Here is a 21517-nt window from a genome sequence, read left to right as displayed (position 1 = left end):
TGCTCATTACGCCAGACGACATCGGAAGATTGTAGGGGTTCGGATGTAGGGGACTGGGCGACTGGAGATATAGGGAGAAAGAAGCCGTGACACAGTTAAAGGGCGAGAGTGCAAAAATTTTGCTGGTGCCCTGCCAAGTGGGCTAACGATTTTGTGTCCGCTTTGTCTGTGTCTATGAGAAGCTACACGGGGAGAAATTACTGAGTTATACCAACCGAATTTCCACAAAAATTGTAAAACCATCGGTTGGAATGTGTTGAAAGAGATTTATATGTTACCACTATTCGGGGTGTCAAAAAAACCTCTACTAAAGTAGGTTGAAGGTTCGAGTACTGTCCAATTTAATTAGAAAAAAAATGGATATTTTTAATAGTTTTCTTTTTATGAATTTGAATATCGAAATGAAAACCAAGTGCATCACTTTATAAAGTCAGGATGATACTTTGATAAAAAATAAACTTTTTTTATTCTGTTTTTCCACACTCTTTTTTTAATTTTTTAGTAATAAAGAAGAAGAAAGCAAAATAAACCTTTTTATATGTTATTATGCTTAACAATCAAGTGAGACTGATTGATGGGGAGCAAACTATATAATAAGATATTTATATATAATTTAATATTTGTTTGAAACCATTTTTTTCTCTCAGTGCCTGTGTGTTTGAGAGCGAGGCGGTCGACATTTGGTCGTTATTTGATCATCATTAGCGATACGAATCGGGTAGTTTCTGAATGTAAGTAAAGTGGGGTCGCCTGCATGTGGGCGCCTCTTCATTGTCCCCTTTGCCACCTCGAACCTATCCCTTGCCCAATACCCCTATTTCCTACTCCTCGTCCCCCCCTCCCGCATCGCAGGGGTCAGGGGTCGCGCCTCGATTTGCTTGGCTGCACCGAAAAGTTGCAACAAAAGTTTCGTTCAGCCGTTCGGGGCGCTCTTTGTGTTGTGCTTGACTTGGTTGGCTCTTTGATTAAACCCAAAATCCGGCGGGAGTTGGCCAGGAGCCTCAGTTACGTAGTGCCCGAGTGTAATTAAATAATTGCGGTGAGCACCGCACTCGCCAAACCAAATCGAGCTAATGTATTTGGCGCAAAAATTCACTAGGTCCATTTTTCGTTCATCCAAATTCGTTTTATTTGGATTTTTTGGTTGGGTATTTCTTCTTTATTTTTTCTTTGGCCCGCACTGCCATAGTTTTTGGCTCGTTTTAAGTTTGATTTTGTTATTTACTTTAACTCGACTTTGGCGCAAATTTCATTTCATAACTTAGTTTCCGTGGTTTGTGCGTTGGGGGATTTAAGAATTCTTGTTGATCTAATTTGTTGAGGTGGAAATGTTGGGGGAAACTAAGTAGTTGGTGAAACTTTCTTTGCACTACTTTAATTTACTTATGCCAAACTCTCAATTGCTAAAGCACTTATCTGATTGCGAATATATCTTAAAGATTAAAGTAACTTTATGAAAATAAGTTATATGTTACAAATTTTGTTTTATGTTCTTCTGCACGTTTCTGCTTAATAGTATGCCAATTTTTGTTTACTGGCTTTTAAGATCCATATTTTAAATATTTTTAAGTAGTTTAAAAACACTATGTAAAATGTAAACGATTCTTAAGATATCTTGCACTTTTAGAGGCCAAAATATTTTATTTAAATTAAATGTCTTACTTAGATATTTTTAATAATTCAGAATACATTCAATTATAAAGGCCTATAATGCATTAGATATTTTCTTTCTTCTTCTTTTTGAATTGGCTTTAAATTTATCAAACATATTCTCTCTTTTTACTGAGATCCATAATATTTTTTTTACCATCTTATGCTTACAAATAACTCCTTTGTGGAAGCCTTAAGAATCGTATTTGAAGTCTTCTTATAAAGCCTTTTAAGTTCTCCAACCAGTTCAGAGGTTGAAAAAGAAATCTGCCATGTTGTTTTGTATCCTTTGTGTTGTGTTCCGTCTTGTAGTTAATGCTTACCCCTTTGTTGGCCCCTCAATTTGTGTTTGCCGTTGGATGTCTTTTTGCTTTGAGCCCAAGAACCACCAACAACCACCTACAACCACCCACAATTGCACACGAACAACCACCATGTACACCATATGGAGTATTCACACACAGAGACAGCGATTTAACAGGATGCTGTCCACAAACCAATTTTATGTGTGTTCCTTTTCTCCCCGCCAAAAAAAAACAACAAGTATCATCTGCCAGCCACTGCCAATGCAGCTGCACATCATCAATATTATCGCTTCCACAAGCAACAGCAGCAACAGCAGCAACATCAGCAGCAACAGCAGCAACATCAGCAACACCAGCAGCAACAACAAAGCTGCCCGCGACAGCAGCAAAGACAATTGCAGTGGGAACAGCAGCAACATCAGCAGCAGCAACACCAACAGCAGCAACACCAACAGCTGCAACATCAACTGACCAACAGCTCAAGCGAATTTGATGAGTTCCATTGGCCCAGCAAGCAGACGGGTGGCGACAATATGGGTGGCAAAATCTATATAACGCCCGCAGACATACCGCCGCCACCTCAGCCGCCCCATCAAAGTGGCAGCAACAGTCACAGCCACCACAATGGCAACAAAAGCAGGCAGCAACACCAGCAGCAGCAGCAGCAACATCCGCACTCCCTACACTCCCACATCCACCCACATCCGCATCCACACCACCAGCATGGTCATCGCACACCGCCGCACCGCTGCAAATGCGAACACCCTTCCATCGAACTGATGGGCTACGAGGATTCAGTCATAGCCACCGCCACCGCCAGCAATACCGCCGCCAATGTGGGCGTGGCACTGGGAGGGAGCGGCGGCGTGGGCGTGGGCGGAGGCGTTGGGCGGCACCAGCATCCGCCCTACTACTACAAGGCGGCCGTGGGGCGGCGGACGAGCGCCAAGCTGCACGAGTCCATGCTGGGCGGCGGGAGCAGTCTGGAGGACGACGATGGGACCAGTGCCGGCAGCTTCGGGGAGGGCATGTCGCGGTTCAAGGTAAGACGGCGGATTTCAGAGATGATCAGGGTCTTGGAGCACGAAAAACCATGGCTACCTTATGGTCTTCTTGAGGAAACTGGTAATCTATGTATGTGTTGGCACTATCATAAACGACAGGCTTACAACCTCAGCGTCTAATTTCTGTTTAGCTATAAAGGCTATACTTTCATAATGTCCAGTCCACACACAAATATACAAATGGTAAATTTATGAAATATAATTTTTACCATTGAACAATGTTAACATGATATTGAGAAATGGTGTTTCTTTAACTTTATCCCCAAAATCCATAAACATGACCTTAGCCCTAGTTTCCTACCATTTTTGTTAGGTATAATGTACAATTTATATTATCGAAATATCATTTTTCAAACCTTAGAAAATATCAAAGAGATAAGGGGTGTGTTAGGATAAAACTTACATGGAGTTTTATCACCCTAAAAGCGTTAAAACATTTTATACCTACAAATTTAAGGCATACATTATATCATTTACATAGCAATCTTTTCACCAAGTTATTGTGCATATAACTGAAGGATCTTTAAATTCTGGCATTAGCGTGTTAATAAACAATTTAGGAGTAGGAATATAAGACACTTTGCTGCTGATAAAATGTATATTTAATTTTGACAACATATTCTAACCCAACCAGATTTGATTTAAATAGGTTTGGAATAAATCCAAACTGACAACACTTCATGCAGCCAAGCAAACACAGGCCTCAAACATCGCCTGCCGATTGGCCAACATTTGGCGATGTGCTTGGAGGCCTTGGGCGTTCAGTAATTAAATTGATTTGTCCATGAGTGCGAAAATGAGCCGCTGATTGACCACAATGGCCATTGTGATAACACAAGATGAATGGAGAGATGAGCAGCTAATATATCAATCGAAAATGTGGGTGGGTTTTGTGGTTTAGTGGGAGTTGAGAATGTCCTTTATCACTCTCTGTGGTTTTCCGTCAACAGGTGGCCAATGAAAGGCAGAACATGATTTTAGATTTCAGTAATGTGCACGTACACAAGGGTATATTAATTATAATACACTTTCAACTGAACTTGAATGAGAGAAATACTTTGGCCCTTGATTAAATAATTCTAATTTTTGGAAACTCTGGGTATTTATTAAATTTATTTCCCGAAAGTTGGAAAGAAATAAAGATATTACTTTAGAAATAAGAATACCAATTTAATTTTATTATTTATTTAATTGCTCCTTTGTTATTTTATATTTTCATGCCATTTTGTAAACGGATTGACTATTAATTAGTCCCTTAGTGGGACATACGTTTATGTTTAACATCTTTTTACAACTAGTTCCCCATTTTTCACACCTTAATCACTGACTAACTATAACTTAATTTCCACTAGACACAATGTAATTATGTCTAGCCCCCAGCTCATTTTACGCATGTAGCTAATTAATTAAACACGTTAAAATGAGAACACAATTAGCAACGTAACGAAAAGATGAGAAAAGGGGAACCCCCGGGGAGAAAACACACCCAGGACCAAGCAAATTCATTAATTTCGAGGGAAAAGAAGCCAGATATAAAAAACTCAGCCCCCAGGACAGACAAAAGGTCATCAATTTTTTTGTGTTGTCCTGTTTAAGGAGCTCAAATAGTTGTCAGGCCCCACACGTCGAGGCGATTATGTCCTAACAGCAAAATGGCAAGATAAGAGGATAAACAAAAAACAAGTATACGACATGTGGTGCAACACGGGTGAAAAATGTTATATATCTTGACTGGCGAAACTCCAACTAATTGCCGGAAGTCTAGCAAATGATTCCTGTTCCGCCGGAGGATAAAGCGAAAACTGTGCTCTCAAAAACCTTTCCATTTCATGTTTATTAAATGAATCGATGTCTGGCAAGTGGAGTGAGAGGTGTGTACAGGTAGCCGACTAATTGCGCCATATTGTGCAGCGAGTTCAATGGGAAATCCCAAAACAATCAAGCCAAAAAAAGTCTGAATGGACATTGATATGATTGGAGTTGGTCAAGCGTTAGACCAGTAAATAACATTTCTAGAAATGAAAGAGCTGGTATATCAGTATTTCCTTGTCTTTGTGGAAGCTTAAATACTCTCTCAGGATTAGGATGTAAGGTTCAATGTATCAGTCATGGGTAGTTATTGTTTATTATTTATTAATAATTAAATGTTATACTGTGTATATCAATCACCCATGTTTTAGTTATTATAAACATAAAATTAGTTTACTTAGGCTTAAACATTATATATCTTTATTTCATGTATGAATTATTATAATAAATTGGTTTCTCCATACTATTGGTATTTTTTTTTAATGTTAATTTATAATAAGTTTAATAATCATAGATTTTCTTGTTTTTAGTCGAACTAGTATTAATAATTTTTTTATATGTGTTCTTTTATACTTTTATTACCCTGTTATACCTAGGAAACAATAAAACTAATTAAAGGAGTTGCGATACGAAACCCCACTTTTAATTTGAATAAAATTCTGCTTTCTTTGTTCCCACAAACTCGAATCCCCATCGCAATGAAATCCAAGAGGAACCATAAATTGTGTGTGCATATGCCATGGTGAAACATATAAAATGCTGCAAAGTTGTAACTAACATGTCTTCGACGTTGCCAGTTGTGCCTCCATAGGGCTATATATTATCCAAGAGATTTGGGGAGTGGCTACGTGGTCAGTGGGGAATCCCCTTCACGTGTCGTTGGTTTTTCGAAGCAGGAACATGTACAAATGTTCTTTCCCATGACTTTTTGGGCTTCGATTTTTGCGAGGCATAGATAAATTGGCAACATTACAAGTATGCACTCTGTATATAAACCTAACTAATGCCAAAAGGTGCAGTCGAGCTGGGTTATAATAACTGGTTTTTCTAGAACTCTGGGGGTGTACTCAATAATAACATTTTTATATTGGTGTGTTCAACAAGCAGTTTTTATTGTGTGGCTCAAGACCCAACAAAACTGGCGATACAAACTTGTTCTCTTTCGTACAGTAGCAAGTTTTTAGACATATGCAACAAATTTTAAATGTAAATGTTTTTTCGGTGGGACTTAAAGAAATGTTTTTCTTGTGCTCAAGGTGCAATTTTTAAGCCCATTTAATTGCTATGTTTTTTCAGATAAATTCAGTTGTCTACAATTCCTTCTTAAACTATTTCTAAAAATAAGAAGGCAACTACCGGTCTGTATAACCTTGAGCTCGTAAAAACAAATCCCATTAAATAATCACAAAAAACTGTCACGCTCTGCCAAAAAAACCATTGACATGACTCGACAATAAAAAAATCCGAAAACAGAAATAAATAAAATCATAAAGCATTCCATCTAATGATAGATTTCAACACCACAATTATCACATCGAAGCCGAGCTAAATAAAAAGTGAGAAGAAAAAACAAAAGCACTTCATTTCTTTGTCTTTTTTGGGGTGTGAACAACTTCAATGATTTAGTCGCGTAATGTAAAATTATGTAAAAGAAACAAATGGGCAAAACCCCCAAACAAGTCCATTAAATAAACCCGATTCGAAAAAAGCAAATTGTGGCTTTATTTAATTACGTCACGCCGCAATTGCTGGAGCCCCTGAGCTGCCCGTTTCCCCCCTTATTTTTTACCAACGATCCTACCTGCATATATACCTATACTCAGTATACTGACCATAGCATAAACCAGTTATCGACGACCCAGTCTGAAGCTGGTAAACAAAAAACTACTTTCATTTTCGCTCTCCACTTTTCTTACTCATTTGGTTGCCGTCCCTATATAACATATATACATAACTTTATCCCCAATCTCTTCGTACATCTCCTATGCATTTTGCTTTTGTTTTCAGCGATTTGAGTGAAACGCTTTGAGTGACTGGAGATGGGAAAGAAAGAGTCATTGCGCATGCGCGGCGTTACTTTCCATATAATATACAGTATATGTACGTGTCTCGAGTCGCTGATTAGGCAGAAAGATTGTATACAAATTGGCCAAAGTGCGCATTTCGTTCGAGCCTTATAATTTGGCTTGCCCAAGTTGCTCTTTTTTTGGTCAGCCCAGAAGGTGGCTGATTACAGAAATGTGAGTGGAAAATGTGGAAATGAAGTACGTACGAAATGAAAGCCAGTTTCCCTACTTGGAAAAAGGGTTAACGAACTCACTGGTTGTCATTTCGAAAGTGCATTTGCCCAATAAAATCACTTTAATTACTTTATTTCCAAATTTTTGGCAAACCAAACCGATAATATAGAGATGGTAATTCTAGAAATTACGATAAAACAATATTCTATGAATACGCATTCATTAAAAAAAACTTCTACATCATTTGAATATTAAAAGATGCTACAGATATAGGTTCCAAGAAAAAAAATATATGTTTTATGAAATATTAAAAATAACCACCAAATTGTACAACTTTAATCAGAGCTTAAGGGCTTTGTCGATGAAAGTAAAAGATCATCATTTATTGAGAACTTTTTAAAATAGGTTCTAATTTTCATATTTTAATAACTAACAACAACTTCAAAACTTAATAAATTATTTTGTATAGAACAACCTTTACATCTTATTTTACTAATGGTTGAATATTTTTTCCCTTAAACAGAATCTAATGCATACCAAGGAGAAGAAGCGTCGGGTGCGGATAATCCTAAGCATTGTGACTGCGGTAATAGCGGTAGCTTTGTTGGCCACAGCCTTGGTGTTCATCCTTCGTACAGATGAAAAGGACAATTCCGACGACTCAGGTTCAAACTCCAATAATGCTATTGACCTGGAAGATGTGCTGAGTGGTCAACTGTATGCTAAACGCTTTAACGGCAGCTGGAGCAATGGAGACAGTGTGATTTACAAGGAGAATACGGTGAGTCGATCTTTTAGGAGTTACTAAATTAAAGAAAAATATTCATTACATTCTTTCCAACGAAAACAAAATTCTCGTTTCATTTCCTAAAATGTTAACTTTTCATAGTACTTTTAAAAGTTGTATAGTAGTTTTACTATTTTTATAGTAGTTTTATACTACTTTTATTTTGTTATAGTAGTTTTACTATTTTATAGATAAAAAGTGCATTTGCAATGTCAAAAATTTGTAATTTACTTAAAGTACATTCCGAACTAATATTATTAACGCTTACAATTTTTTTCCCCATGTTGCAGTCTATTATAGAGTACGATGCCAAGACGGGAGTAACTACCGTCCTGCTAGAAAATGCCCTTCACTATGTCCTGTATGAGAAGTCTGCCGATGGGCAGTTTCTTCTACTGGCAAAGAACTACAGGAAAAACTTCCGGTACAGCTTCCTCGCCCAGTACGATCTGTACAACTTGAACACGAAAACCTTGACTGCACTGACCATTGAAGATGTGCAGCAGTACTTGAGTATGGTCCAATGGTCGCCGGTGGGAAATGCCCTGGTGATCAACTTTAATCGGAATCTTTACTATAAGACGGGTGCTTTGGAGCAGGAGATCGCTCTAACCAGTGACGATAACGAAAAAGTACTCAATGGCATACCCGATTGGGTGTACGAGGAGGAAGTGTTCAGCTCTAATGTGGCCACCTGGTTCAATCCCTCGGGCAAACAACTGGCCTTCATCAAGTTCGACGACTCGTCCACGCATCTGATCAATTTCCCCTACTACGGTGATGCTGGAGATCTGCGCTATCAGTATCCGCTGCACCAGGTGATCCCCTATCCCAAAGCTGGATCCTCCAATCCGCGGGTGGAACTGGTAATGGTCGATCTAGAAAGTGCCGTGGAAGGTAAACATTTCTTGACCACGATGCCGGTGCCACCGGCTCTCAATACGGAAACGGACTATATCGTCACCGTGGTCAGTTGGGTGGACGATACCAATGTACTGTCCATCTGGATGAACCGCATCCAGAATGCCGCCTATGTCGTAACCTTCGACGGACTTAACAGAAAAGTGGTAAGTTATTTAGTTTTCTATAAAAATTTGAAATCAACCAGATTTAAGTCATAATATTATAATCTAATAATAATATTTATCTGTAGATATACAGCACCGAATCGAAGACCGGTTGGGTGGACCTCTATACCGCTCCTTTCCGTAATCGCAATGGTTCTCGTCTGGCCTTCGTTCTGCCGTACAACAACTACAAGCACGTCCAACTTATCAGTTCCACGGTGGCCAGCGCCGAGCCACAAACTCCTGAGCCCCTGACCGAAGGCAAGTACGTGGTGGACAGCATCCTGCACTGGGACGGAACCAACGACATCATCTTCTACACGGCCAACACGGAGGATCATCCGGAGCAGCTTCATCTGTACGCCATTCGGGCGCTGCCCAAGCAGAGTCCCAAGTGCCTCACTTGCAACCTGATCAAGTCCGGGGATATTCAGCAGACCTACTTCTCGGCCACATTCAACGACAATAGCCACATTGTGATAACCTCTCAGGGACCTGGCATTCCCACTACCCATATCTACGAGTGGAAATTCGAAAACTGTAAGTTCTGAAACAGAAACTCTAAATATGTATGATAGCTTTTGGTGAAAAGAGGTCTTCAATTTGACTTTGATGATTTGATGACTTGATGATTTGATGACTTGATGATTTGATGATTTGATGATTTGATGATTCAATGATTAGATGATTCTTATAATTGAAATTTATATTTCATTGTTTATTTTTTTAGCACAAGTTGTCATCTCGCATGTCCTCGACTGGGAAACCAATGAAAGCCTGCGTGCCAAACTGAAGGGCACAAAACTGCCTTCCCATAAGATCCTTACGGTGAACATTGACGGTGGCTTCCAGGCGAAGGTACTTCTCCAGCTGCCTCCCAATTTGGACACCAGTGGTGCAACCAAGTATCCCATGCTTGTGGATGTCTACGGAGGACCAGATTCCTATTCTGTGAGTTAGATTAATGCTGAGAAATATTATTATGGATGTACTATATACTCATTTGTATTATTTTTTAGGTTACCAACAAATGGATGGTGGACTGGGGCACATATTTGACCTCAAATCAGTCTGTGATCTACGCCAAGATCGATGGTCGTGGCTCTGGACTCCGTGGAGAGAGTCTCCTTCATTCCATCTACCTAAAGTTGGGTACCGTGGAGATCAGCGATCAGATCAACGTTACTCAGTAAGTCTATTTCTTTTTTGTAAGCTCTGAAAAACCGACCAACTGTAACTATCTTTCCATTTTAGAAACCTTGCTAAAACCCTCAACTACATCGATGCGGAGCACATTGGCATTTGGGGCTGGTCATATGGTGGCTATGCGGCTGCAATGGCTCTGGCCAATGACCAAAATGAAGTGTTCAAGTGTGCAGCCTCGATAGCTCCAGTCACGGATTGGGCTTACTACGGTGGGATAACTAAGCCCCTTATCTTTTGATCCCACATACTAAATATTTTTATTTTTACCCCATAGACTCCATCTACACAGAGCGCTATATGGGTCTTCCAAATACAAATGAAGTGGGCTATGACAATTCCCGACTGAGCACAATGGCAGTAAAGCTAAGGGGCAAGAAATACTTATTGGTCCATGGAACCTCGGATGACAATGTGCACTACCAGCAGGCTATGATCTTGGCCAAAAATCTGGAACGCCAAGACATCCTCTTTAAGCAGATCGTAAGTAGTTATCCTATATATTCTTTGTATATGTTTCTTATAAAAAAAATACTCTCTTAGAGCTACGCTGATGAGGATCACGGTCTGACCAATGTGCGTCCACATTTGTACCATTCGTTGGATCGCTTCTTTGGCGAATGCTTTGCCAGCAGTCGCCTCATGAAAAGTGCCAAATAAATACGGCAATAACTGAAACACAAACATTGCTAAAAACACAGACATTATAGACATAATAGTTGTAATTGCCTGATTATATCAAGTAATGATTAGCTGTGTTTTGAGACAATTTTTCAGCTGCTACTAGATAAAGAGTAAAACAAAAATTGGTACTTAAAAAGTAAATAATTGCAAATTTAAAAAAAAAACCTTTAAACAAACTAGTTAATCAGAAAATTCAAATTGATATAAAGTTAAAAATGCTTAAACAAAAAGATTAAAAAAAACTATAAGCCAACATAATGCAGGTCCAAAACTGTTATAAGATAACTTGGAACAATAATCTTTTCAAATTGCATTTTAAGACATTTTAAACTTAATGAGAAAAAGGTAAAATTAAACAACAAATTATTTAAAATAGCTGCAATTGAGGGAAAAGCATTGTTTAGCTAGTGCCTGATTATATTGCTAATATAAAACTTATTGTAGATATTGCAATTCAATTACAAATTGTGTATTCCAACACTTGCAAGCGCTCCAATTTAAGCTTACTAAACCTAGATCGGGCATTTTAATTGGTAACAAGCATCCTGTAAATTAAATACAAAGAAAAACTTATGGTAGTGTGTAATTTTTTGTAGCTTTTTAGTTTGCTACTTGTAAAAAAGTAAACAAAAATTGTAAATATTAAAAAAAACGATAGTTGTTAAATGGCTTTTTGTATATTAGAAGACAACATTGTGTATAGGCAACCGTTACAAAGGCAAAAAACAATAAATAATTAAAATAATAAATATCACTTAATTTGTTTTCCTATGGTCAGTTATCAAGTAAATCGGAATCTGATTTCGATTTTGGGGTTTATCCTATTTTCTGACTTATTCCACATATAGATTTCCAAATCGAATACTCGACCATATGGTTTACTCCAAGTATAAACTACGCCTAAATGTATGCAACACTTTTTGTTGCGGGCAAGGCGTTTAGATTTTACTACAGTACCTTATATTTAACAATGTTTCCCAGAAAAATGACGACGTTTAAATGGTTTTTCAGTACACAAACCGGCTCCCTTTATTGCCTTGGCCCCAAATTCTGGGTTACATGAATATGTTCTTCTTTTCCGTAATCCTAAGGGCCACTCTGCTTAAACACTTTTCAAACTATCATAATTGAATTAGTTCTTACATCCGTATTATGTGCCAAATTTGTTTTTCTAAATTGAAGTCAATATATCTTACAATTGATTACGATTTCTTACGTTGTTTGTTTTGATCTTCAACTGACAATAACTAATTGATTAGATCGTCAATGGATATTTAATATGTGCAGTTATTCCTCAACTAGCAAATATTTAGTAGCGTTATTTGTATAGTACAAAAATAATCTTTATTAATCGCTAGTTAATTGAATTTATTCTTCAATATTTTTATTTGACGATGAATACTTTCAATGGAAAATATTTTTCTACTTGTCTGAAAACTATATACAAACTGAAACAAGGTCTTCTAGAAAGTCTTTGTTTCTAGGGTTATTAATAGTGGTTGTATATATGTACACGATCTGTATTGGTTTTTCTCAAAATGTGTGCAATTAAAGAAGAGGATTAGTTATAGAAGTTGAAGAAGGGAATAACTTAAAGATATAGCTGAATTTTTTGAAAAAATTACCAAATTAAAGCTGTGTCAAATTCGATTTTCTGTTTGCACACATTTTGGGTGTCCCAAATTGGTTTATAGAATGGCTAAAACTTATTTGGCTACTGCTTACAACTAATCTCTCTTACTGGAGATACACTTCTTGGACAACGTCGTGATGCTGCTGCTGCTGGGGATCGTGTAGGTCCTCCTGCAATTGCAACTGATGATGCTGCTCCTCAATCGTTCCGCCGTCATCGTACTCGATCAACTGATCATCCTCCGCCTGCTGGTGATGATCTATGATTATGTGCTCTTGATCCAGCTGATGGTGATCCACCAACTGGTGATCCTGGTGATACTCATGTTGCTGCTGCTGCTGTTGGCTGTGGTGATGATGTGCCTGATGGGTAAAGACCAGTGGCGGCGGCGACGTTGACGTTCCCATGTGCTCATGGATCGCCGATGTGCCGCTGGATGTCGATGCTGTGGTGGCTGTGTTTGTGCTCTGGTGATAGGTGGTGGATTGCTGATTTCTAACAATATGACCGGCGGCTGTGACACTGGTCACGCTGGCGCGCTGATTTGTGCGCGTCAGGGTGACGGTCACCTCGGAGCCAAGTCCGGCAAACGAGACAGCTGGTGTGGATGGTGGCGAGGATGATGTAGCTCCTGCTCCTCCTCCTCCTCCTCCAGTTGCTGCTGCTGCTGCCGAGGCTCTGGCCTGGAGTATCTTACGGGTGGGCAATTGGGACGTACTCTGGGTGGATGCGGTTGCTGTTGCTCCCGTACCAGCTCCCGACTGTGGCACGTAGTTAATGAGCAGGACACGCTCGCCGCTGGTTGTCTGCGCCGCATGACCGCGCAGGATACGACGCTGGAGTGTGGACGTGGCTCCTGTTCCAGTCGCAGTCGATGATGTTGACGTTCCTGGCGTGTTGCTCCTGCTGTTGCTGCTGCTGCTGCTCAATGTTGCTGCTGTCGTGCCACCATTGTTGCTGCTGGTGTTATGTTGCTGCTGCTGCTGATGCTGCTGTTGCCCGCTCCCGCCTCCTCCTCCTCCAGGGCCGCTGGACATATCGTTGGCTCATCATTACGTATTATTACCGCCTTTCAAAATGAAAACCTTCTTTACCAAAATGTTCTTGTTGTTGCCCTTATGTTTTCAATGATTTTGTTGTGGGATGCATGAACGTTTAGTTTTTACACACAAATGTAGTGAGTTTTATTGATTAGATGGTGTATAATTTTTGTAAACGTGGCAGCGAGAAAGAGAGAAGACAAGATAAAAACGATTTGTTAATGGATCTGGTCAAGTGCTACAAAGTTTTGTAAAATGCTGTGGAAAAATGCGTGTAATGTGGTTGAGTTTTTTGCAGTGCCAAGTGCAATTAGTCACAATATGATTTTGTTTGAATTGTCTGTCTTTATAACAAGTTATTTTCGTTATTTTTGAGTCAACAGTCTGGCGTAAAAATATCAAAACTAATATTATACAAAAAATAAATTAAACATGCAATCAAAGTAACTATAATGGTAAGTAGAGCATTACAAACTACAAAATACATAATCAAGGAAACCATCACCAAAAAAGCGTTTAAAATAAAAGAAAATACTGAGGGAAATGTGTTTAAAAAGGTTTTTGTTTTATTTTACTTGTTTTTTTTTGTTTTAAATCAATTTAGATTTTAATTAAGTATTTAAAGAGACTAACAATAACTTGACCACTTCAGGTAGATGATATATCCCAGGGCGTTTAAATTTATACAATTAAATCATAATTTTCAGGGATATTTTTCATCTTTCTAAAATAGTACAATAGGGTCTATTTTGAAAAATTTTCAACTATTAAAATTAAGAAATATACATACAAAACTGTGTTGATTTATACTTATAGCGCATAGTTCTTAAATAAAAAAGATTGCAAATAAATCAGAAAGATTGATTGATTAATTGAGTGGTTGTTGGTGGGCAGACACAGATTTGGGGTTATCAGAAACCCTCTTGAGCGAACTCTCCATTGATCAGATCAACTAGTTTTGAGCTGCTTAAGTAGATCTTTGTAAGTCAAGAATTTTTAATCTATCTAAGTGTATTTATATTTAACTACATTGGTTTTAAGGCAAGGTGCAATCGCTCAAGGCCGAAATCTGGCCATGAGCAAGGGAACCTTCATTGATTGCAAGATTTTCACTGTTCTGGAGGATTTCAATCTGACTAGAGATCCTCTAGCATTGGGACATTGGTAAAAAAATATACAAAATGGATATTTGTATAAAAGAAATAAGGTATGCACGTAATTTCCAATAACCATAGCGCACTTAAACGTAAAACTAGCAACAAAACTAAATTATAGGGGCAAATCAACATTAAAAGTCGTAAAAATTGTACAACAAAATAGTAAACAACTAAATGTGCCTTTGCGGCTTTTAAAATTAATTTAGAAATTGTCTACGCATTCTGCGAGAAGAATATTTAAAGCGTTTAGCAAAAACCAAAACTAATAGCTATATAGAATAGTACATAGTGGATCTAGTACGTCTTCGGTCCGATCAGAGCGTCTGTTGTGGTTGTGTTTGCTGTTGCTGCTGCTGTTGTTGCTGCTGCTGCTGTTGTTGCTGCTGTTGCTGCTGTTGTTGTTGCTGGAAGTCAGTCATATTCACCTGATTTAAATTGCCTATGATCTGATGGCCCTGCAGCGTCTGCACCTGGGCAATCGAAAGCGGTGCTCCACTCTCGCTGCCATCGGCGGATTGAGCCACCAGTTGTTGCTGCTGACTGGCCGCCTGTTGCTGAGCGGCAGCCGCCGCCTGAGCGCTCGTCGTTGCCGTTGTAATGTTGCCCGAGGAGTCAATGATTTGGTGATGTTGCAGCTGCTGTTGCTGCTGCTGGACTTGCTGTTGCACTTGCTGCACCTGCTGTTGTTGCACTTGTCCGCCCGCAGAACCACTCACTGCCATTGCCTGCTGCTGCTGTTGTTGTTGCTGTTGCTGCTGGGCATCGGGATCCTTTTTGACCTGCACACCCTGCAACGTGTGCAAGGATTGCACCGTCTGCACTTGTGGCACACTGCCGCTGGAGCTGAGTGCTCCTCCCGATCCCGAAGCGCTGGATCCGCTACTCGACTTTTTGCCACTGGTTGCTGCAAGGAAGGAAGGAGTTGCTGGTGAGAAGACTGCCGCTGCGATAGGCCAAACTACACAGGGGATAGTAAGAGTAATACAGAGCGAGAGGACGACACTACAGCAACATCGCTGGCCCAACAAAGAAACAACGCGACCTTCTAGGACTACGGCCAGAAAAAGAATGTGATAATGTATGGTTGTGTAAATGGAAAGGTGCTACGAAAAAAAATACAAAGTTTAGAACACAAGACCAAAACAATTGTTAGTATCAATTTAGATCGAATAGAAACAAAATAGTTAATACATTTCATTAAAAAAGATTAATAAAACCTAGTCAAAAATTAAAAAAAAATAAAAAACAAACCAGAAGTCCTGGTTTATTATGACTTACAAATGTATTATTATATAAAACGAAGTACTAACAAATAAAACGGAAATATTTAAACATAACTGTTCAGCCAGGTTGTCAATTCTACATCCGCAAGATTTGTTCCAATCATTGAAAGTTTCAAACAACTCTTTTGCAGGGAAATTCAGAGCAGTATTAAACAGGCACTGTGAGTTAGTAGCTTAGGAAGTCCACGAACGAACAACAGTATTTTCTTGCAACTTAGAGAAACGATAATAACAAACAGCCAATTGCAATAAATTAAAGTCCGTGCCACATGGCAGAGATTAATTTCGTTTTTGTTATATAAAAAAATATATAATATTTTATTAATTAAACAATTTGTAATATAATATTTAAAATAGAGAAACTTAAACCGATTGCGATCCTCGATTCTAATTGTACATTTAATTTTTACAACAGTTATTTGCGACACTAATTAGATTATTTAAGTAAATTAGTCGAGTATTCATTTACGTGGAGACATGCGAAATTCTCTTCTTTTGTTTTATTTTCTCTGTAGTACAATATGCAAGAAAATACTGCATAAGAAAATGTGTGTTAAATGTTAAAAGCGCAATTTGAAAAAAGTTTTGCAAATTAAAAACTTACGCAGCAATTAATTATGGAAAATTAAAAATGATACAGGAAATGAACACAAATCATTCGATCAGATCACGGGGAATTTGTTTGCTTGATTGTTATTTACAAAACGTTTTCGTGTGTGTGTTTGTTATGCGAGAGTGGTATTTTTGTTTTTTGTTTTTTTTGGAAATGTGGTGGATGATGGTGTCGTTGGTGCGTTGGAATGATTGAAGGCTCGGCAGGAGGCAGCTACTGCGGCTGCGGCTGTTGCTGTTGCGGCATGAAGACCTGATCGCCCACAATGTGTATGACGTTCTGCATGCCCTGCTGTTGCGCCTGCTGTTGCTGCTGCTGCTGCTGCCCAGTGCCGCCCCCTCCGCCGCCCTCGTGTTTGATGTATGCCTGGCCACCACCCGCTAATGTTGCCGCGGTCAAGTGCTGCTGGTGTTGCTGCTGCTGCAGTTGTTGCTGCTGCTGCTGTGGCAGCACATTTTGGGCCAGGATGGCCGGTGCCCCCGCGGCCTGCGGTACATTCGATATCACTCTCGTTGGCGTCGTACCGGATGATTGTCCTCCAGCTGATCCCGCTCCGCCTGGTCCATCACTGCCCACTGTGTTGTCGCCCTCTGCCGTCGTGTTCAGCTCCAAGCTGGAGTCTAGGGTGGTATCGTTACCGGACTTACTTTTCTTCTCCTTCTTCACGCCCGGCTTGGCAAAGTGCCGCAGCTCAAGATGGCGCCGCAAGTTCCGCGATTGACGAATGACAGCATAGCATATTGGGCAAGTAGCAGGTTGTTCCGATTGCGACCGCGAACGGGGTTCTAAAAAAGGGAAAAGAAAGTATTTTAGTACGAGGAAATACTTTTAGGGATCCCTACTGGCTTTGATAAAGTGATCGATATGAAAACAATAATTCAAAAGTGTTAGATCTCAATAAAATAGGATCAAATCCAGGCTAATATAGCCAGCCTCTTATCTTTATCACTTTATACTGGCATTTGAATAACCTCATCTTCAACTCACTTTCTGCTCCGGGCGGATGTTTAGCGCGTTTAGCCTTTGGCGTGGATGAACCGCCACTCGTATTGACGCCGGATGATCCAGTTGCTCCTTGTGCCGTTGTTATCTCGCCAGTTGCCGCATTTGCCGACGTTACCGGTATCATGTTGTTGGGGTCCATGGTCACAATTGTCTCTACCTTTTGTCCTTCGCTCTTGATGATCGGCGTGGATGAAAGCAGCTGGCCCTCGGCTCCATTTTCGCCGAGCACCTGTTGCACTGATCCCGAACCGTGCGACGAGGTCGGTGTGCCCATAATCGTGTCCATTCCTTCAACTTTGCTTATTTTCGGTGCCGTTGCTGCACATAAGATAAATCATTTTAATGATTATTATAATATTTATTTAACCAAAGTACAGAAAACTTGAAAATTTTATTTTAAAGTTGTTTTTTTTAACTTACGTGACTTTTTATTCATGCGCGGTTTGCGCTTGCGTGCCGGGAGGAATGCCTGAATCACTGCCTGGTCATGTTTAGCCGCGTCCGTGGTCACAATGGTTTGCTGTTGTCCTGCTGCGTTGGTCTGGGTCGTTGCCTGGAGGATCTGGCCCTGGTGATGGATGTCCTCCACCACCTGGGCATGAACCGTTTGCTGTGGGGCCGTGGCGATCGTGGCTATCAGTTGGTCCTGGTCGTGATGTTGCGGAATCATGTGTTGCAGCTGAATCGAATGGGTGGTGTAGTCGTCCTTGGTCACTGTCTGCGGGGCCAGTCCCTGGATGTTTAGGCACTGGGCAGCCTGCAGCAGCGATGGCAGCTGGGCGTGATCCACGCTCACCTCGCCCCGGTACACAAACTCCAGCAACGCCTCCAGATCGTTCGCATTTACGCCGGCCAACATTACCACTGGATGCTTGCATGGTGTATTCTGAAGAGTAAATAAAAAAAATGGTGAGTAAATAATCTTAAATAAAACAAAGTATTGTTAAATAAATTTAAAAAAATAAAATGAAGAATAGAGTTTATAAGGAATCTCTATAGATAATGTCAATAATATCTGTTAGTCATAGGATATGGTGTATGTCTATGATATGGTAAACAATGTTGATAGATTTGTGATTAACCCTTTTTTAATTGATTGAGATGTATAACTTTTTTTTTATGTAAGGGTCGGGTCTTCTACAAAAATGTCCCATCTATGTAAATTTTAAATTGAGATAGGACTATCTATCTGTGATTGTTTTATGCAAGAGAATATAATATATTTTCTCTAACTAGCACATGGTCCATAGGAAACACATTGGATTATCTATACTAAAATGTTGTTTAGTGTTTAATTCAATGGGATAGAATATATCCCTCTTTCCTATAACCCTATCTATAAGAAAACCTTAGCAAACTTGGAAAGTTAAGAGATTCTTCTTGCGACTCTTTCCACGGCTTTAACTCAGTCCTAGAGAGTTATGTTTGTTTTGCGACCTTCTCACATTTTTGGCGGAGCGTCAATTGAGAGGCCCGTCCGTCCGCCAAGCCAAACAAAAACAAAAACAGACGGACGGAGATGGAAATAATGGAAACTCGCGACGCGGCGCTCACACTCACACGTGTCGTCCACTCCCGCTCACACCGCACTCTCCACCGCTCACGCACACTGGGACAGGCGGAAAGACAACCGGCTTTTACTTTTGCGCGCTCTGCACATTCTGCAGCAGGATTTTGAGGAGATTTCGAGATGCTGAAAAAGAAAACAGAGCAGTGCTCAAAGAAAGAGCGCTTAGCAGCTCTCCCGCTCCCTCTCCCTCTCGCGCTCTGGACATTTAATTAGCAAGCGCTGCTCAGAAACCACCACCCCTCTCCTTCTCCCTCTCCCCCTCACCCACCCCTTCCAATGACAATCTCTTCAAGCGAATGTCATATCCCCTCTCCCACCCATTACGCTCTTTGAACTCTACACCACCCATCGTCTCACAACGCTCATCGATTTTTCTGAGTTGCATTCTGGGCCGTGGAAGTGGAAGTGGGAGCGAGAGGGAAAGGGAGCCAGAGCAACAAAGAGCGGCCGCCATGTGTTTTGGCGTGCGTGTGTGAGTGTAACGAGATCAGTACATCTTGTATATTTCGGACTCTTGCAGAGTTCACAGCCGCATTTTTTCCCATTCTTTGACATTTCCCCAACGACGGCTCTGAGCGGTGTTTTTAAAAATTACGCTCTGTTTACTTTTTTCACTGGCGGAGAGGAGAGGAGCGGAGTGATGAGAAGGGGAGCGGAGCGGAGAGGAGAGGAGAGAAGAGCCTCTGCCGGCGTCGCATCAGGTGTTTTTATTCCGCTGGCCGCGCTCTGTTTTGGTCAGCATTTCCATTTCGATAGGGCCACGCATTCGAGACGGTCTGAATTTCGTACTTTGGCGCACATTTCGCACAATCAATAGACTGGGCGTAAAAAAACCCCAAGGTAAAGTGCAAATGCAAATGAATAGCTAAAAAAAAAAGTACAGTATCGCAAATGGGCTAAAAAGCAGCTCAAGAAAAAGTAACGAGCTCCATTTGAAAGTGCGCCCCCTCCTGATATGAAAAGTTTTAATTTCTTCGAACACGGGTCGGTTTCGATAAGATAGAAAAGTGTAGTATCAAGCATTTATTTTAGCCCTAGACGGTCAAGCCTATTTTAAATATTTTTTATTTTTAAAAAGTTTTAATGTGCAAATATGACAGGGCACTCTTTAGTAATAATACGCTTAAAATATAAATGCAAAACTTTCCTAAGTTCTGAGCTATGGGATTGTCACATTCAGATGATTCATCTTTATAGGTATAGGGTAAAAATAAAAAGTTTAATTTTAGAAATGGCTTAATATCTCTTTGTTCTATTTTCTTTTATAATATTAGCCCCATAAACGAGAAAATGTTGACAGTTTTATTAACTTGATGTTTAGTCAGACTAACTAAAGTTCTACATTTTTAATATTAAAATAAATAAACAGGTAATATGTAAAACTGTGTTTATCAAGACATTTAGTCTTAAATTATGATAAACGTTATAAATTATTTAATATTGCTTTCTATTTTAAACAATTATTAAGGTAAAGTATACATTTTAAGTTAAATATCTATTTATAAGTTGTTCCTTAAACAATTACCCCACTGTATCAAGTTCCCCCTTAGTTAGTGCCAACTGTACAGTTCTGCCTATGGAAAAAAGAGGTCGCGCTCGTGTGCACCCAACAACAACACCAAGAACCAAAGGCAAGAAAGCTCCAACAAACTACAACAACTACAATAGTTGCCGCGCTGCTTTTTTGGCGCTCTCGTTTGCGCTCGCTCTAACACATGCAAACTGAAAGTTGGCGCAGCAGCTTTTGCCTCTCCCCTCTCTGTCCCACCCCCGGGGGCCACCCACTTTTTTTTCGACCGACCAACCAACTGGTTCTCTCGCTCTCTCCCTCTCCTCCTGCGCTCAGCCTCTTACTCACTCTCTCTCTCCCTCGCTCTCTGGTGAACTTTGCAACAAGAAAATAATGATAAGAGGGGGAGGTAGTGGGGGCGCAGCCACTCATTCAACTCAATTGACAGTGGAAAACTTGTACAGAAATCTCTAGACAACTTTTGGAGCGGAGCGTAAATCTGCGATGTGTATATTTGTGTGTGTGTGTAAGTTTCTCTGCGCTCCACATATTAACCTATTTCTGCGATTGGATTTCTCTGTTTACAAACTGTACGCCACGTTTGAGGTTATGTGCGGCTATAAACTCTCTTCTCAAAAAGGGGGGCTTAAACAGTGATAATTTTGGTTTTTTTTAACCACTCACCTTTAGCAAGTCCAGCAGAAAGGGGGAGGCGGCGCATAGGACTATCTTGTGGGCGGGAAAACTCCGCCCGCCGGCGGCCAGCGTGCAATCGACGAGGTCGCCATGGCAGCGCAACAATTGGATGGCCGATACGAGGCTGGTGCCGTAATCGCCCCAGGTGAGCGAATACAGCGAATTCATTGGCAGCGACATCAAAGCCGTCGCGTCCAAATC

General features: G+C 40.2%; 3 protein-coding genes across 9 annotated transcripts in view; 1 reads left to right on the top strand and 2 right to left on the bottom strand.

The window, feature by feature from the left end:
* The window catches only part of ome (dipeptidyl peptidase 4 omega), an 82140-nt gene extending 70577 nt beyond the window's left edge, over positions 1 to 11563 (top strand). For 3 of the 4 annotated variants that reach the window (XM_065865000.2, XM_017078856.4, XM_017078857.4), the window contains 8 exons: positions 7592 to 7849; positions 8146 to 8922; positions 9009 to 9462; positions 9653 to 9873; positions 9942 to 10111; positions 10177 to 10337; positions 10403 to 10608; positions 10669 to 11563. In XM_065865000.2, the coding sequence (XP_065721072.2) occupies positions 7592 to 7849; positions 8146 to 8922; positions 9009 to 9462; positions 9653 to 9873; positions 9942 to 10111; positions 10177 to 10337; positions 10403 to 10608; positions 10669 to 10785 (2364 nt within the window). In that variant the 3' untranslated portion in view covers positions 10786 to 11563. Of the gene's footprint in view, positions 1 to 2194; positions 2999 to 7591; positions 7850 to 8145; positions 8923 to 9008; positions 9463 to 9652; positions 9874 to 9941; positions 10112 to 10176; positions 10338 to 10402; positions 10609 to 10668 lie in introns of all 4 variants that reach the window. The other variant, XM_036814879.3, reaches the window with a different exon arrangement.
* A 246-nt stretch (positions 11564 to 11809) lies between these two features.
* Positions 11810 to 13479, bottom strand: LOC108013134 (probable GH family 25 lysozyme 3). The gene has a single exon (XM_017078815.4). It carries the CDS (start codon positions 13477 to 13479, stop codon positions 12547 to 12549), a length of 933 nt encoding a protein of 310 aa, XP_016934304.3. The 3' UTR covers positions 11810 to 12546.
* Positions 13340 to 21513, bottom strand: Trl (Trithorax-like). 4 transcript variants are annotated; one of them, XM_017078812.4, is made up of 6 exons: positions 21305 to 21513; positions 17961 to 18426; positions 17523 to 17858; positions 17060 to 17320; positions 15065 to 15543; positions 13340 to 13557 (listed from the first exon to the last, which is right to left on the bottom strand). In XM_017078812.4, exons 1-6 carry the CDS (start codon positions 21494 to 21496, stop codon positions 13495 to 13497), a joined length of 1797 nt encoding a protein of 598 aa, XP_016934301.2. In that variant the 5' UTR covers positions 21497 to 21513; the 3' UTR covers positions 13340 to 13494. The 4 variants fall into 4 exon arrangements, with proteins under 4 accessions (XP_016934301.2, XP_016934303.2, XP_016934300.2 ...); XM_017078814.4 differs by having other exon boundaries at positions 17183 to 17320; XM_017078811.4 differs by lacking the exon at positions 13340 to 13557 and having other exon boundaries at positions 14027 to 15543.
* Between the last annotated feature and the right edge of the window lie 4 nt (positions 21514 to 21517).

This window comes from Drosophila suzukii, chromosome 3 (assembly GCF_043229965.1).
Source record: "Drosophila suzukii chromosome 3, CBGP_Dsuzu_IsoJpt1.0, whole genome shotgun sequence".
In the NCBI taxonomy this organism is placed as follows: Eukaryota; Metazoa; Arthropoda; class Insecta; order Diptera; family Drosophilidae; genus Drosophila; species Drosophila suzukii.
This window is presented reverse-complemented; position numbering and strand designations above follow the sequence as displayed.